The following is an 18,538-nucleotide window of genomic DNA, read 5'->3' as shown; positions in this document are numbered from 1 at the left end:
TCACACATGGAGTTCTGAGAGATGTAAGTGAGACGGAAAAATCTATTAAAAAGAAATGTGATGATGTGGTGGGAATAGCTTCGAAATGGTGCCAGAATCTGGAGAAAACACGGGGTCACAGAGGTTCCTCATTAGGCAGATGCCTTTCAAATTGGGTCGCTCTGTTTTTGTCCCATTTTGCAGCTGGGCTATCAAAAGATTTTTTTTTGTTCTCTGTTAATTAATGGTCCTCACCGGTCATTTATGTCACAAGATCATAAGACTAAGGAAGCTAATAAAAATAAAACACAACTAATAGCGAGAGCAATAACTGCAGCTTCTGTAAAGAGGTCTGCCTGGATGAGCAGTGAGAACCAACAGTGGTGCGATTGTGATGTGATGCAGGTTTCTTTTACAATGTCATAATCATGACTTTTTTCAGCCATTGTTTACATCCAGATTTATGGAGTCTGGCGTCTTTTGGTGCAGCATTATGATGCATATCTCATGTCAGTGATGTAAAAGTCAATAAAATACAACATGACTGTTCAAAACCACTGTATCCGATTTAGGAGAACACATAAACGTGGTACATTTCAGTGATCATAGCCTAAAAGTCGGAGAGCCTGATGTACAGTATACCTCCCTACATTTTCAACTGCATTGCTAACAATGTCACATGACTAAGCAAATACCACATGGCCAAACCCACACCAGAAATATAAATGACAACCAGATGGAAACAGGTATTGGTTATTTTACCTGTGGAACTGATACGATGTGTTAGAAAATAACTACAAGAAACAATGCCAGGCACTTTTGTGTTTTTATTTATTTCTGCAAAAGCAAGATTTTTATTTTTGATTTATTTTTTTTTATTTCTGCATATGAAATGCTCTAACTTGAACCGAAGAAACGTTTATCCCGTTGGTTCACATTTCATTTCTGTGATCGCCATCAGCTGACCTAAAGGACAAACTGTGAAATGCTGGCAGAAAAGTGTGGTGTAGAAGCATAGTGTGGGACAAATCGGTTCAATAAGAGGGGCGGGATTACATCAGGGATGAGCTTTGGGCACCTTCGTGTTTGGAGTGTTGTTGGACAGGTTGACAGAGGAGGTCAGCAGCAATCCCAATGGATGACACCGTGCTTTGTAGTGAGATGGGGGAGCAGGTGGAGGAAAGTCTAAAGAGATGGAGGTATGCTCTGGATAACAGGGGCACTTTTAGACTCAAACCACTAGTACTTTTTGGATATGCTACTTTAAAAATGCTTGCAAAATTATTTTTGTCAAGCAGGTTTGTAGGTTAAAAGACTTAGTGTGGCATCTAAAACCTGAGCTAACACCATGATCCGGGTTTCTTAGGCAACACGGAGGCAGGGGCAAAAGGATCCTTGGCAGAGGGAAGACTGGAAACACAGCCTTTACTTTCACCATTGTGCTTGGCCACCTCCCACCACCATCTGAATCCCACTATTCATCGACTGTGCACAATGAAACCTCCACAGCTTCCTCCCGGACCCTCGCCTCCTCCTCCTCCCTCTAATTATCCCCCTATCTCTCACTGCTTTGGTCTCTCTTTCACACACACACTCTCCTCTCTCTTTAAATCCACTTTTTATGATCATTTTCAACAGTAACCACCGCCCTCAGTCGCTTAATGTTTGGTCGGATCTATCTGTCGGGAAGGCCTGACATTGTGTTTTTGCCTTCTGCAGAGGTTGTGACAGCTGTGGACGACAGATGGAGGGGGTGTTGGGTGGCTGAGCCTAAACGTTTTTGACTTTTGATCAATTTGTTGCTTTTAAATGCCTCGCGTCGTGGTCCAGTATCATTTAGCACAATAGTGAGAGTCATGACCAACATTTAAAGGACAAAGTTGGACATTCAAGGTCTTTTCTTTAAACACAAACAGGCTTCAATTTATTTTAAAATGTCATGTTTATCTTGTTGTGGATCATTTTGATATGTGAGGAAATAACTGGAGGGTTAATATGTAACATTGCTGGGATCAGGGGAAGCATTGCTCTTGTTAGATGGTAGTATTTGGTTTATTCTACCCAATGCTACAGGCTACGATGTTTTTAATTGTTGCATCACATGAGCTCACATGGTTTCTTAGGTTGTCTACTGAACAGGACTCCTTGTACAAAACCTTTCAAAGGCAAGCTTTGCATGATCAGTTTCCAGCAGTGGTGGGCAACACTAACTAAAATGATAGTTGTGCTAACTCTAAATCACTAATCATAAACATTAGCTTAGCTAACACTAAAGCACTACACAAACATGGTATTTAGGTCTGGTAATACTAAGGTGCTATAGCAACATGGTAGTTAGTTCCTCTGACGCTAAAGTGCTAAACCCACCTGTTGTTTAGTGGGAGCTAATGCTAATGCGCAATACTGACATAATATTTAGTTCTGCTAACCCCAGACCACTACACCAATATGGTATTTAGTTATGCCATTTCTTCTCTCACTCCACTGAATAGACATCCTCAAATTGAAAGTGTGTATTTGTCTAATATTTTCAGAGTGACATCACACAACTGCAGGAGAAGAGGAATTCATTTGAGAAGGTTTTACAAATGTATTTGCCAGGTAAGCACATCTACAGCTAAGGTTCTTGCTTCTGCAAATCGATTTTCCAGAGTTTCAGGAGAAGCAGAACCAGGAGAGGTGGCACGGCTCTGTTATTTTCACCTCAAAAGCAGCTGAAGGAAAGCTTAAAGCTTCCTCTGGACGCCAAGCCAAGTCTTCCGACACAGTGGCCCCTCTCTCTGACAGTTGCAGCAGCTAAAACTAACAAACTGTGGGTTGGGATTCAGAGCACGAGGCCAGGTCACTGTGAAGATCATCTGCTGCAGAAAACAGATCCCTCTGTGTGTTTTTAGCCACATTCAGGTAGAAAGGATAGAATAAAAGCCACAATGTCTCATCTCATTGCTCATTAAACTACTAAAGATAGACCACTTCTTACAATCTGAGCTGTGATTTAATTACAGGACTAATTAAGACCTACTTGATGATTTAACCTACAACCCTTTTCCACCACATTCTGTGAATTTTCTCAAAACTATCCACAGCTGCGACACAAGCAAATTTCTATCTCTGATACACCCGAATATTTACGGTGTCAACTACCAGACAAAACAAAGGCAGAATAACATACAGCAGGGTCTCCATCTTTTTTCTCAGCAACCAAAAGTGAATTAGCTTCATATTCAAGATGTATTTAGAAAAAATGAAGGGTGTGCAGCTGTAAATACCAAAAATGTTATTTACAGCTTTATTCACGGCTGTAGGAAAGTCTTAGTTTTGCCACTTGATCAGGCTCTAGTGTTTATGTAGCAGACCTGTAGGAAGAAGGAGCAGATTTCTATTGAAAAAATTTGTTTTAGGGTTAGGGGAAGGATAGGATAAAAAAAATATAATAAATGACATTTGTTTTAATCAAAAGAAAAAGTAAAAGAAAAATAAATACTATCTATATTTATATATAGATATAGATCTGCGACAGACTGGCGACCTGTCCAGGGTGACCCTGCCTCTCTCCCGGAACGAGAGGAGAGGCACCAGCAACCCCACTAAGGGACAAGGGTGTAAAGAAAATGGATAGATGGATGGATGTAGATATAGATATTTATATAAACATTTAAAATAACAAAAAAATACATTTTAACTAAATAAACTTTTTACCAGTGTCTAAACTAACCTTAGCACCAAAAGTTAGCAATAAATCTTGAACCACTGAATAAACCTGTTAACTAACTGCACCGCATTAGCATAGAACTGCACTTGTGGGTTGAGCAGCAGAGTTGAGTACGTGGGTTGTGAACCCCTAACAACTTGAAGTTGTTAAGGGTTCACAAGCACAATTTGGCTTCATTCATTAACATCGGTTTTGTTCAGAACACCAGGTGGTTTATCGGCCCTGCTTAAAGCTGTGTGTATAAAGCCTGTTAATTACAAACTCTAGTCAAAGTTCATTCACAAAAAACCTAAAACACTGAGAGAATCTATGGACAGAAGAGAGTAAAGTTTGAGCTTAACAGAATCTGAGTGGAGATTTTAGCCAGTCAGCTACTAGAGGCCCCCCGAAAAAAATCACCACTAGGAAAAATTAAAGACTTGGACGGATAACTGAGAGGAATGTTTGTTTTCTCTGCTTTCAAGTGGCTCTAATGAACCAGGGAAAGAATGCGCTTTCTGCGCTCTGATTGCTCACACATTTAAAGGTTGTGCAGCCTGAAGCCAAACTATCGTATTTTACACCCCAGAACTGAAACAGGAAGACAGCAACGCAAAACCAGTGAATCTTAGAAGGTATCTGCAGACGGTGTTCGGTCGAGGTTTTAAGAGCGCTCTAACGAAAACACGCAATCAGCGTGAACCCCAGGCACTTGTGGTGGATGTAGAAAAAGGGCGGCCGTTCTCCTGTTCCCATTGTCAGGCTGTAATTTAGCACAGACATGCGTGTGGAGCTGTGAGAACAAGCCTGAAATGTGAGCTACAACTGAACGGTGTAAACAGTGTGGCTCTGAACAGCTGGGATTATTTTAGACAGGATGGTAATTTGGTGTAACTGAGCGATAGTGAAAGATTTACTCAGCAGCTTCTGTCCACTTTCTGCTTAACATAATCATTTTATGTATGAACGTTGAAAATCTTTAAAGAATATATATTATTTCCTCAATAGCTGCGCTTCAATTCACCATAAAACTGTGCAAATTGGAATTACAAAATAAATCTGCTTAACACTCCAATTTTGAAAAAACTTAGGTTTTTCGCTAAAAGGTTTTTATCTGCGATAAAATTTTGTTGTTTTTTTTTCCGGCTGCATCAAAATTAGTGTATTTTGCAAGAAACTGCAATGGAAACATCTGTTTTGCATCATATGAGTCACAAGATTAAACAATCAGATGTTGCCACTGGTGGAAACGATGAATAAGACAACAGGAAGTGGTAGGAAGATGATGTCGTGGGATGTTTTTAGTCACTTATCGCGTGAGCAAACTTATTCACCTGGGATTTTAGTTGTGTTTCCTATTTAATGGAATTGAGAAATTGTGTTTTTCAACAAAGTTTCGCACACGTTTGTAATGGAAATGCAGCTACTCTGAAGTTACATCAGACCAAACTTCTCTTAAGTTCAGAATTACCTAATTTTTTCTAAATAACGAGAAGAAGAATATGTCAGATTATCTATTAATGTCTTCAAAATAAGAAGACATCAACAGAATAATTACTCTCTTTAAACAACGAAGGAAAACCCAGATGATGATGTCATGGGTTTGGAAGCTCCTGATAGGTTAACTAGTTCCACTAGCAGATTATTTCACATATAACATAATTATTTATCTTGTTATAAGTGAAATAATCTGCCAATAGAACTTGTACATGTTTAAATCAATATTAAGGAATAACTGTTTTAAAACAAGCTCCTATATTTCGCTGAAAAGTGACTTGCTAGTTAGCTTTGTCTCATTTCACATACTATGATATTTGCACTAGAAACTAGACCAAAAATACTTGGTAAGATTTTATGTTTTTGCACGATAGAACAAATAAAAAGGTCAGAAATCAATCCAGTGGGGAAACAGAGAAATGCCCTGGGACCAGAGAGACACACTGAAGACTTTGAGTGTGTTTCCTACAACAGCTGTGTTAGGCTGACTGAGTCAGAAACACAAATAAATGCTTCCAGCCACTTCCTGCTGATGAGAAGAAATATTCAGGGAGTTTGGAGAAGGAAGTGACTTACTGTCTTTAGTGGCGACGGGGCTGGACGTTCCACCCACGGAGCTCCGTCCCACCGGACTGGAATGCTTGGCCCCACGGCCGGGAATCTTCAGTCCACTGGATTTCAGCATGTTCATTTTGCAGGAGGAGGGATGCGCGCGGGGATCTGGAGCGATCTTCTGGAGGCGTACGGATCCGGTACTAGATCAAAGAGCAGAGGCCGTCGTTCTCCATTGTTTAGCTGAAGCAATGAAATAGAAGGGAAAAGACGTTAGTACACAAACAATATAAAATACAAAGGTAAAAAAAAAAAAAAAGAGGAGGGAACTTGTCAAGTCTCCACAACCTCAACTCTGACAAAACTGAAATGAGGAATGGAACGGGAATGGGAGAGATTTGCAGCTGCTTAGACAGAGACAAGGAAAATACCACAAACTATCAATAAAATACTTCAATCGGTTTATACTTGTAATGGTTTCATTTAGAATAATCAATCTATATTTTAATTGTTTCAAACCAAGTAATGAAGACCTTCATTATAGACACAGAGATATTTTTCCAAATTTTATATTTCTGATCCATCTGAACAAACTGACTCAGGTTGATAGTGAAGTTTGTACGGTGGCCTGGCTGTTTTATCTGTGAGCTCCAAACAAGACAAAACAAACCAAATTCCAGACAAAACCTGACTTTATCGTCTCAGATAAGACCAAACAGAAAACAGCTGAAGGAGGATGATCTATTAGAACTTCTTGAACCTTTTCAAACTATGTTACACTCAACAACTACAAGCTTAATTGTATTTTTTTTATGTCCAAGTATTGCATAACAAGGAAGTGGATCCTTTTTCATTAATAAAAAGCTAAAAAGTATGGTGCTATTCCTTTATTTTCATACTCTTAAATTAAACCCTTGTGCAACCAAATGCGTGTTTAAATCCAGCTGTTCTGTGACTTCTTTAATCTTTTTGAACAAAAACGTGGAAAAACAAACAGGTTTTATCTTAAAGAATAAAACATCAGAAGAAAAGGCAAGATAAAGAATCCATTGAGAGACAACAATAAGAATAAAGAAAGAAGAAAAAGCATCCACACAGAAACAAAACACAGAAACAAAAAAACTAAATAAATAATTAAAAATCACTGTCAGAGGTTTCTGGAAAATATTTTCTGTAATTACACATCTTGTGTTTTAATAACTTTATATTCTACTATGCTAATTAAAAGTAGTTCAACATGTATATCTGTCCCCAAAAATGAACCGCCAGGTGCCATGTTTATTTCATAACAGGAAGTCATGGTTGTTTTGAAGCAATCTGATTGGCTGACAGGTTTTAGCTTTGCATTGCACTGCCCCCTATGGGTTTGGAATGTTTAAAATAACGCTATGGTCATGTTTGTGTAAGTTTATGTTGATGAAATTGTTTCAGAAACCAATCCTGTGTGCATTTTTTTTTTCGTATAAAATTTGAAAATATTTCCGTTGTGGCAGAGATATATGTTTTTATAAAAATACAGCTACTTCTGTACAAGATCTAAAATTCTGTTGTTTTCAATTTGTGCGACAGAAAACTGTGAACTTCACCCTGAGCTCACTTGGAAACACGGTGGTAGCAGAATGGAGCAGAGTTGCATTTAAAAGTTTCTGGATGGAGCCCTGAAGGAATGGAGTTGGAATGCTAAAATGGCCCAGTTAAAGTCTTGACCAAAACCCCAGAAATTCTGTGGTAAGACCGAAAAAAAAAATCACACCGCTTCCCATACAATGTGACTGACTTTGAGCATAAAAAGCACACTATTAAAACCATGGACCAACCTGTAGTGGTAACCTGCTTTGATAAATCATGGATAAAACACAACATAGTTCTGAACGTTCCCAATAATGGACGACCTACTAGAATTAATACACGAACGCATCAAAGACTCATTGCAGAAGAAGCCAGAGTAACATCTGAAGTGCTGTAGACTTTATTTACCTCAGTCAGTGTTCATGATTCAAACCATGAGAAAGAGAGCTTCAAGGTAAAAACACTGATGTTCAAGACAACTTGTTGTTAATGAGGAAACTGTGAATTTGGATCCCAGTAATAAAATCCTGGACAACAATCAGCATGACCTCAAGCCCACCTGCAAGTTTACAACTTAATGGCTTAAACAAAACAAAATGAAAGTTCTGAAGCGGCCTAGTCCAAGTCAGGACTTGTGGCGAAACTTTAAGCAGGCCGTTTGTGCTTGAAACGCCCTCAAATGTGGCTGAATTATAGAAAAAAAGACAATCTATGAAGTTTGCTGCTTATGTTTTCTGCTTAAAAATCTAAAATATATTCTAAGTTAGCCATTACATTTAATCTGGGACAACCACACCATTAGTTAACTTTGATCAATAAGGGAGGTAATGCCCTGTCATTAAATCTATTTCTCAAAAGCAATAATAAGAATAGCAGTAATTTTCTTCCTATATTTTTTATTGTGAAGTAATAGTCTCAGCAGGCTGATATATGTCCAATGTAGGCCGGTGCCCAAGTGGAGCATGTCCTACAAATCATGGCCCAGAGCCTATTAGGAAGACATAATGCTAGCCTCAAATAAGAAATGTTCATTTTGTTTGGAGCTTTAAGATTTGTGTTAGGAATTCAATTAAGCGATTTTCATGCACAGCGTTGGATTTTACATCTTATTTACACTCATTTTTATTCAGAAAAATGGGCATTTTACGCTTTAAATCAGGTCAATCAAATCAAACTGGCCAAAAATTACGATGCTGGTGGTTTAAAGCTATGCTTTATATATGGAATAAGCAATAAGGCCTTAATATATTATTTCTTTAGGGACAGGATGGAAGCGTCGGGATGATAATGTAACACAACGCCAGCAGTTTGATCTATTGTTGTAGCTACTGCGGCAGGCAGCGTGGTTCACTCTGCCCTTCACTTCCACCCGAAAACAAAAACACAGACAGAATTTTCAAAAATGTCTGAAATGACTCAAAACATGCAGGAAAATCCTCACCTTCCTGTGTGGAAATGCAGAGTCCGAGGGGTGTCCGAGAAACGGCTAACTTCTAGGTCCTCACCGGCGGAGGAGGGGGAGAGACAGGGCGGATTAGTGCCTGCCACTCCCTGGGATGCAAATATGGATGCTGAGCCAAGAAAAAAACTGAAAGGGGGAGAATCAGCGTGGATCGGCGTGGATGATGGAGACAGACCGGTGTGGGGTTAGCAGCCGTCAGCCTGCCGGTTCATGCTCCAGGGTGATAGCTAAGACGGCTAGGAAAGGATGTCGAAGAAAAACGACTCTTAAAGAAGCCGAACCGTTTCCGAAATACTTTCAGTCCAAGTTTTCCCCCCGTTTATTTTTATTCCTCTTTAACCGATTCGGTATCTCCTCCGCTCTGGTTTCGCCGGTGCTGGTGGTTTATAGGGTCCAGCTCAGCCTCCCGTCTCTGACTCAACCCACCGACTGGATCGAACAAAGGGGCTGGGAAGAAGAGCCTCCCGAGAGGAGAAAAAATGAGACTAGACTACACACAGTCTGGCTCATTTTCCTGTTGTTTTCAACTTAAAAGTATGGAGTTATAAACCGAAATAAATTTATATTCGCATTCCCTTTATCTCTCATTGGTACTACTTTTTTAATCGGATTGAACAAATCCGAGAAAGGGACGTTTTTCAAACATAGACATGATAATCCGCGTAGTCTTCTCATTTTCTATGTTTCAAAAATACTGAATCTTTTATGTAAAGCAACTAAAATAACACAAAAAGTCGCTCAATCATGTTTTATGCGTTTATAACCTAAATCAATTATTTTTGCATGTTTTCACACATTTCAACTCATTTGACACAGCTAGCGCATGGAATTTTTGGATTTTCAACATAATTTATAGTGGTAGGGGCGAGGACACTTTTCTCTTAATGCTGTGATTGGACGGTGGACCCATAATCATTTTAAGAGCTCCCTGATTGGGCATTTTAATTTATCAAAGGCGTGGCCAGTTTGACAGTCCTTACCGCGAAGACCTCCGCTGCTGCACTGATTTACTGCTGGATAGAGCGCCAGAAAAAAAACAAAAAAAAAACCAGGTACCAATAAGGCGCATGCGCATTAAGACAGTATGCTAACGCGGTACCCATATTGTGATAGGCATTTCTGTTGAAGCACACAAAAACTATTGAGCAAGTCAGGTCTGTTTTCAACTATTTTAGCCCAAGCAATGTGACTGTTTGGTCTGGGTTGATGCTCTCAAGCATTAGTAGCACAAATAAGCACTTTGTCATTTCTATTTTCCATGACGGATGGCATATAAATAAAGTTGAACTTACTTGCTCATTCCAAATTAGAAATTGGTGTAAATGTTCAGTAAACCAAGTCAAATCACTTTGACTCTTTCGCAACATAATATTAGAAAGAAAAACAAAACATTTATGATAATTGTATTTGGTTTCTGGTAATTTTTTTCATTGATAAAGTAGCATGAAATTAGAGAGAAAACTGCAGAAACAGTTATGAAAAAGCACATAAGAGGCTAACTGGTGGAGTGAGAAAAACAATTACAAATGTTAAAGTAACATTCTCTGTTTGTTTCCAAATGAAATGTTGTCTAAAAAAACTTTTTAACACATAGAAACTTTTTAAATGTCCTTGTCTTATCATCTTTTAGTTTAATTTAGCTGGCAAATTGTTTTTATTGTGTTTATTAGGAAAAAAGTGAAAATGTAAAAGAAAAGAATGTCTGTATGATCTTACAATGCCATGTTTTAAATGTTTAAGTATCAATAAACCATTTTGAAAGAAAAATTGTTTAAAATAACTAGTCTAGAGACTATATCTGTTAATCACTGTACTGTCTTCTAATAAAGCCACTAATCAGCAACTTTCCTTTAAAATAAACTAATTTAAAAATTATGCAGAGTGAAAATTATGGTTTTCCTCTCAAGAGATTTTAGGCTGTAACTTTTATGAAGGCCACTAGAGGGAACTAAAGACCAGTGAAAGACTATAAATATATTCAACATTTATTTAGGACACCAGAGCTGAATGTGAATAGCCAGAGATACTGAACCTTTATTGGGCCTAATGCTTTCAGTATGGCTTTAGATAGCCCTCCAGATACTTTGGAAATCAGTTCTGAAAATAATTTCTATTTATCAGGGAACAATAATTGCATACATCACAGAAAAGAAAGGAAAGAATAGATTATAAAATATATTTTATCTTAGAATCACAAAATTTATATTGGAAGTTAGCAGAAAATCAAATGAATATTAGATCTAGTCACTAAAAGAATAAAAATTGATTAGTAACGTTTACTCAATTAAATTATCTTAGCTACACATATACAGTATATTTACATTGTAATTGGAGCAAGCTTCATGTCATCAAGCTTCTTGCCGTTTATGTGGTAGACCATTTGTACAAGACCAAACAAATTCACATTTTATGTTTGTTTCTCTGATTTACAGCAACTGACCAGCAGCCAGCTTCAACATAATAACAAAGGGTCACAAGCTGACCTGAGCAGGCTCATTGATATGCAGTGTGTCTAGATAATGCCTCTCTGTGGTTCATAATAATGGCTTAGTGTTTCAGAGTGTGTGGACGTTGGCCTCTCAGTCTGCTTTGTAGGGGAAGTGGCTGGATTACAACCTAATCCCATTATGATGATGTGGCCATGTGAGGCCTGGATGGAAGGATCAGAAACTGAAGACTCAAGTTTGGGAACTTAATCAGAAGCAAACCCAGTGACTAATAATGAATTTGTGAAATGGAAAAACTTTAATGATAAAAAAAAAAACAAACAAAAACTGAGAAGTTTCACTTGCTCTCATCTTGGGATACACCAGCATGGTATGTAATGTTTATTTATGGAATTTCTCTCCACCTTTATTATCCTCTAGAAACTGACAAGCCGACAAACATATTTTAATTAATTAGGTACAGGAGGCTGCCAAGTCTGTTGTCAGCCTGAGTTGTAAATTCACATCTTATTATTGCAACCTGCGAGCAGTTTTGTATGGAATGTCAAATGTGCCAAAAAAGAGAAATCAGCAGTTAAATTTCAGTTGAAAAATTAAACTTTTACAAAATATATGAGAAGAACTATTTTACATTCATGAGATTTACATTATTCTCAGTATTTCTGGAGAAATGTAATGTTTAATATGACTTACTTTTTTGCTTTTCAAGTTTGTTTTTGAATTTTTAATAGATGATACTGACCTGCAGAATGTTTACTTCAGATTTAATTTATTTCTCTCATTAACAATTTAATTACTAAATAAACAAAAAACAATGAAAGAGACTACATTGCTTTAGTATGTTTACGACACTATACATATTTGTGGTTAATATGCATAATTACAATAAATAACATTGACTTAACTCTGGTAGTTAAATGTATACTATAATTACATTCATTTAAGAAGTAATTATGCTTATAAGTGAAAAAAAATAAGTAAGATAAGGAGATAAAATAATTTATTAATATTTAATATTTGTTAACTCTTTTCAATATTCTGTTAAAAATAGATAAAGCCAGTTGTACAGTTACTTAATTAATTTTCCTAAATGTAACTAAAACAGTAAAATTTAGGATATGACTTTTAAAATATGACTATTGAAAGTCATATTTTAAAGATGACCTTAAATAGTCATATTTAAAGCAGGAATTTAAAACATTCCAGTTTTGTTTTTTACGAACCCTTTAATAAGGACATTATTTGTTATTATGCTCTTTTTAGCCTCCAATAAAATCAAAGAATGTTATTATCACCTTTAAACCTAACAAAACATCAGGGGTATTGTTAGACATAAAGCTGTACTGGGGAAATCAATAAATTATTATTAGAATAAAATTTGAGCTAGCAAGCTAAGTTCCCATCTAAAGATTTGCTGAAGTAAAATAAGTAAAAATAAGGTTTATTTGTTTTTATTGTATGGTGTATTGAGTTATTATAAGTATACTTACAATACCTCAATACCTACGTACCTGTTTCAATAAGTTACTCAAACATATAACTGGCAAGCTAGCTATAGCAGCTTTAGGTTTGGCCATGCTGCAAGTGAGCAAAATCTAGCAAAAAAAGAAAAAGAAAAATTTCTTGTAATTTTTAGCCAATATTGCTAACTTATTTCAAATTTACCCAGATGTTTTTGCATAATACATATGTATATGTATAATTGTTTTCTGGTAAAATTAAAATATGACATGTTATTGTCAATATCACCAATGAACTATAATTGTCATTTTTGCCCCCCCCAGGAAGTTACTGAGGCTTTTGCTTTCGTTCAAAAATAATGCTGATGTTGTAACAAAGGTTTGTTTTGGAGAGATGCCAAATGAGAAAATGATTAAACCGGCTGCCAGCAGGAATGCAAGTCACTATCAGATTCAACAGTTTCAGTGTGTGTGTACATGACATTAGGTGAAGGTCTAAATGAGGGACACTGACCCAAATTTTAAATAAAGACACCAGAGCATCTGACCAACACAGAGATGAGAGACAGCAACAGAACAATGTGGAAGATTTCTTGTTCCACTTTTTTGTTTTCTTAAGAGGACCATTTGTAAAATGCAGAGGTTTGGATACATTCTTCAACAGAGTTAGTACCAAAAGCGTTTTCCTGACTCCGTTAGTCTAATCCAGGCTGTGCCATTCATCTGCAACATGACAGCTGCCACTGTGTTAAGGACTGAGGAAGCAGTCAGAGTCTGATCCAGCAAGCAGAAAATATATTTCACAACTGGAGTAGCAGTAGCAGCAGGTTACATAGAAATACCAGTGGTGGACACAATCTGCAGTGGCTGCAGGCTACATCTTTTCCTTCTGCCTCTTCATCATCTGCAGCTGCAACTTCACCACCTGCAGCAAAGGAGCATAATCAAATCTTCAACAAATTCAGAGTCTGGCTCTCCCCTAACCTGCAGAAATCTCAGGTAATGCATGAAAAATGGATGTATGTGGAACATATTGGTGTATTTTCAGGCGAAACAGTAACTCCTGAACGAAACAATATATATAATACAGGACTTTGAACTCTGAAAGTGTTGACATGAAATAAGATTTGAACGTCAGCATATCGGCGTTAATGCGTGCTGCTCAAAAGGAAAAAAAAGATGATTTGGCAAAAAGTTTAGACTTCTGCAAACATAATCTGCCCTAAAGAAAGTAACAGTCACAGATTTAAATATATGGAGGTCTAACACAGTATTAGAATACTTCAAATATTTAATACAAATGTAATGTGTCATAAATTACCCATGATTGAAAAAATATAAATAAAAGTAGAATTAACTATATTATTATTATAGAAAAGATGCGTATTTCTAAGAGAATATGCTTTATTTAATAATTGTGTGCAGCAAGACATCATTAATTCATTTCCTTTTACATTTGCCTTAAGCATTTAAAGTAGTGGGTGGGACAGAACATGGATGGATGGAAATAATTATTGACACATACAATTACTTCTTTATAAAATGTATTCATTTCTATTCTGATGTTAGTCATGAATGGATTGCTAATTAGATTATTGCTATAATCTAATTATAGCAATAATAATCTATAATGTAATTAACTGGATTATGGCAATCATTTATTTTATTTTTATGAAAGTTATAAATAATTTCTGACGTGTCTATTTTTTTTATTAAAAATGTAAATAAAACTGGAATACTGGAATATTTTACTTGACAAACTTCTCCACTGAATGAAAACAATTATAAATCTAAATGTGGTAGAGGTTTAAATGATTTTCATCTTGCCTGTATACATAATGTAAACAGCACATCAACTTCCTTGCCATCTGAAACGGTACTTCACAAGCTGTTTGCATATTTACTGATGACATATAAGACATATTGTCTTAGCCATGCACGCTCAGACAATTGTGCAATGAAATAAAAACAAAAACAAAGTCATGAATGCGCTTAGGACCTGATTAGTTCTATACTAAAATAAAGAAAACATTTTCCTAGAATAGTTTTTACACAGTCCAGAAATCTGGACAAACGTCTAAAAAACTGCAAAACAGCCGAAACACTGAGTTCCTTTAAATCAAGGCTAAAAAACATTATGTTTAGAGTTGCTTTTGATTACTAACTATTGGTCTTTATATTTGATGTGTATTGATGATTTTGATGGTGGCATTTGATAAAACATGTTTATTGCTGGCTTTTATAATTGTATGACTGTATGATGTTTTTATGATGTAACTCTCTTTGACATGCCTTGTTGCTGAAATGTGCTATACAAATAAACTGAACTTTAGGTTTTGCCCAGACCTAAGACACTTTTAGACTTTTATCTGCACAAAAGTCACAATAATCTTTTTTTGAAAACCTCAAACAGCTCTGTTAGCTTTCTAAAAGATGGAATTACTTATTTTATAGCAGCATCAGTAAGTTATACCTGTCACTGTATATCAGAGGAAAAATTAAAGCAACAACATAAGAAGAATGTTGGATGTAATTTACCTTTATTTTTAAATGAAAAAGACATAAATATTTTTGTCTTACGTGTATATTTGGCAAACAAAGTGGAAATAATGAAAAGTAGAAAGAAGTAATTTGAAATGCACGTATTACCAAAGGCATTATACAGATTTCTGTAATAAGGCCCGCTGACATTTTGTCAACTTCTCTGTTTTCTTTAAACAGAGTTCAGCAGATCAGTTTACAGAACTCAATGCTATCAAAGCTACCATAAAGAAAACTCTTAAAAGTCCTAATGACAGCATTTATAAAGAACTCATCAATATTCACTTGGTGGTTTTTGGCATCCACAAACCTGTAGCTTACAATTTGTTCCAGTGAAGAACTTATTGAGACATATTTTGTTTTGGTTTCATCTGCTTGAACTTCTTCTGTGTGCTTCCCGTCAGATCTCCGTCTCTGCTGCTGTTGACATGGCATCACTAGCTCTGGAGCTGATGGGCTTCTTCTTGGGCCTCCTGGGCATGCTGGGAACCCTGGTCGCCACGGTGCTGCCCTACTGGCAAATTTCTGCTCACATCGGCTCTAACATCGTCACGGTTGTGGCAAACATGAGGGGCCTGTGGATGGAGTGCGTCTATCAGAGCACAGGGGCCTTCCAGTGTGAGACCTACAACTCCATGCTGGCTCTGCCGGCTGACCTCCAGGCTTCCCGCGCCCTCATGGTCATCTCCGTCGTGTTGTCTGTCCTTGCGATTGGCATAGCGTCTCTAGGGATGCAGTGCACTCTTTGCTTGGAGAACGCGGGGACGGTTAAGAGTCGTGTGGCTGGAGCTGGTGGGGTTTTGTTTCTTGCTGCAGGTTTCCTCTCTCTGGTACCCGTGTCATGGACCACACATGAGGTCGTCCAGACCTTCTACAGCCCAAACATACCGGCCGGCATGAAGTACGAGATCGGCGAGTGCCTGTACCTCGGCCTGACCTCCGCGCTCATCTCCATGCTGGGTGGTGGACTGCTGAGCGTCTCCTGCTGTGTGGAGGAGGAGGGCGGCCGGGGGAGGCGGCACGGGTTAGGATATCCGTACCCAGTAGGAGTTGGGGTGTCTGGCACAGGCGCTCGGACAACTTCACAGACCTACCGCCACCCCACCCTGCAAATGGGGGCTGTCAACACATCCAGCAGGGCGCAGACAATGGTCCGAAGTACTAGTACCTCAGAGTCCAGCGCTCAGGGAGCCCCAGGAGCTAAGAAGCCCACTGCAGCAGGGTATGACATCACAGGATATGTGTGATGTGGTTCCAGCACTCCGTGAACTGAACACCAAACACAACTTCAGATTATGTAAAGGTACTGAATATTGAATATGGAGGCAACATTTTAGTGGACTTTTCAAGCTATCTTCATTGTATCCATGAAGTTATTTTCAATGTGATAAAAGTGGTTTCTTTAAAGGACAAGTACAGTGGCCCTGAAGTTCAAACCTCATCAACAAATTACTCAGACCTACTGCTTCTGTTTTGTTAAAGTCATTGTGTTTTCTAATTTGTAATTGTGCTGAGTTAATGCTGTGTTTTTTTTAAATTTGTTATTTTTATTGTGTTTAGTTAACGTTGTTGTGTTTTTAAATTTGTAGATTTGTTGAAGTGGTTTTCACTTCAGGGCCACCGAAGAACAAAACTTCTTTTTCCAATTCAACTGGATTCAAGTCAGATTTCCTGAATGATTGGTAATATTTCATAATATCAAAACCTCCAAGGTGTTTTTTTAGGTTTATTTCAGACATTTTACAAGAACAAAGCAATGAGATGGAAAGACAACGAAGCAGAGTCAGCAAAAATAAACAGCAGATTAATAAATGTTCAAGGCTTCCCCTCTGCCTATGATTCATCAGTAGGGGTGGACAATGTGGACTTAGAATTTCATCTCAGTAATTTGTGGTATTATTGTGATAACATTAAAATGTATGCTATAAAATTCCCACTTACTGCCTTTTTAGGTAGCTGCATGGCACAGAATTCAACACAAATATTGATCTTAAAAAAAAAGCAACAAAAAAACATTTCCATTTGAAATATGGAAATTGTGATTTAAATCACATAACTGAACACTGTAGTTGAATTTACTGACATTGAGACAACGATAAATCAAAAATTCTCATAAGAAGCTTTTCACAATAAATAATAAATGATATGATAAATTGTTTATCCTTATTCATCAGTTTCTTGTTGGAAAAGTTGTAAATACAGCTGGGAACTTATATAATCCCACCCACTTTGTCTTTAAACATCTTTCATCTACTTAATTAATGCCAGTTAATAACAACTAATGAATTACATTACTAATTAAATAAAAATGTAATTAAATAAAAATGTATAGTAATACAATAATTCTATTTAACGTTCAGTTCTTGTCCTCATTCTAAACAAGAAACATCCATGTATAATTTTAACAGTTTTAAGCCTTCACACTGCTTCAGCTGCACCTTGTTGTATATGCTGGTAAAACTTTTAAATTTAAGCTGCCCCTCAAATCATGTCCTCCCTCCCTCACGAAGCTTGAACATTTATTGGTAATAGATTAAAGTAAAGCCTTATCTTGCCCTGCTTTTCAAAAATGTTTAGTTAGAGCAGTTTAAGAAGTAAAGTAAGCCAAAATAAAATATATCACATTAATATATAAATTCTTATATAAGCGAAATGTTTGGGTCCAGTTTGTGGATGCTGATACCAAACAACCACCAAATGAATGCTGATGAGTATTTTATATTTGCTGTAATTATGATTTTTATTGGGTTTCAGTACCTCAACTAATCTCAACTTCTTGAAATCTTTCCCTTCAGTCCTCTATCAGTTAGGAGACATTTTGATATGAAACCAGCGAAATTGCCAAAGTATTAGTGGGCCTAAATAGAAAAGAAAATGTGTAAAAGTGCTTGTTTCTTAAGTATCAGTATAATGTATTTGGGAATATGTAATTATGTAAACTACATTTTCCTCTTTTCACTATATTCACTTTGCCAAATTTACACACGACAAAAATATTCACATCTTTTTTATTGACAAATAAAGGTCAATTGCATTCAACATCCTTCTTACATTCTTGCTTTATTTTTTCTCTCATAGTTTGCTTTGCACATACAGCCACAGCTGCAGGTATTATAACTTACAACTTACCTAACACAGAGCTGAGGCCGTCAAAAGGAAGGTTCTTGCAGCCTATGTGCAGATAAAAGATAAAAGTGTAAAAGTGGAAGCCAATTAAAGGAATTGCCAACAAGCCCATATCCAGACAAAATACTATGTCAAGTTTATTTTTATATCACATTTCAGCAACAAGGCAGTTCAAAGAGCTTTACAAAATAAAAGGCCAACTTCGTAATTATCT

At 36.9% G+C, this 18,538-nt stretch overlaps 2 protein-coding genes across 6 annotated transcripts in view; one reads left to right on the top strand and one right to left on the bottom strand.

Annotated features, from left to right (window-relative positions):
- clip2 (CAP-GLY domain containing linker protein 2) overlaps positions 1 to 9,236 on the bottom strand; it is a 33,209-nt gene extending 23,973 nt beyond the window's left edge. For 2 of the 3 annotated variants that reach the window (XM_008428492.2, XM_008428493.2), the window contains exons 1-2: positions 8,730 to 9,236; positions 5,744 to 5,962 (exon numbers count right to left, since the gene is read on the bottom strand). In XM_008428492.2, the coding sequence (XP_008426714.1) occupies positions 5,744 to 5,858 (115 nt within the window). In that variant the 5' untranslated portion in view covers positions 5,859 to 5,962; positions 8,730 to 9,236. The remainder of the gene's footprint in view (positions 1 to 5,743; positions 5,963 to 8,729) is intronic. The other variant, XM_008428495.2, reaches the window with a different exon arrangement.
- A 2,156-nt stretch (positions 9,237 to 11,392) lies between these two features.
- Positions 11,393 to 18,237, top strand: cldn2 (claudin 2). 3 transcript variants are annotated; one of them, XM_008428491.2, is made up of 3 exons: positions 11,393 to 11,567; positions 13,568 to 13,656; positions 15,603 to 18,237. In XM_008428491.2, the coding sequence occupies exon 3, from the start codon at positions 15,627 to 15,629 to the stop codon at positions 16,443 to 16,445; it is 819 nt and encodes a 272-aa protein (XP_008426713.1). In that variant the 5' UTR covers positions 11,393 to 11,567; positions 13,568 to 13,656; positions 15,603 to 15,626; the 3' UTR covers positions 16,446 to 18,237. The 3 variants fall into 3 exon arrangements, with proteins under 3 accessions (XP_008426713.1, XP_008426712.1, XP_008426711.1); XM_008428490.2 differs by having other exon boundaries at positions 12,982 to 13,656; XM_008428489.2 differs by lacking the exon at positions 13,568 to 13,656.
- The last annotated feature ends 301 nt before the right edge of the window (positions 18,238 to 18,538 follow it).

This window comes from Poecilia reticulata, linkage group LG14, assembly GCF_000633615.1.
Source record: "Poecilia reticulata strain Guanapo linkage group LG14, Guppy_female_1.0+MT, whole genome shotgun sequence".
Lineage (NCBI taxonomy): Eukaryota > Metazoa > Chordata > Actinopteri > Cyprinodontiformes > Poeciliidae > Poecilia > Poecilia reticulata.
Note: the sequence above shows the minus strand (reverse complement) of the source record. Positions and strands in the feature narration are given on the sequence as shown.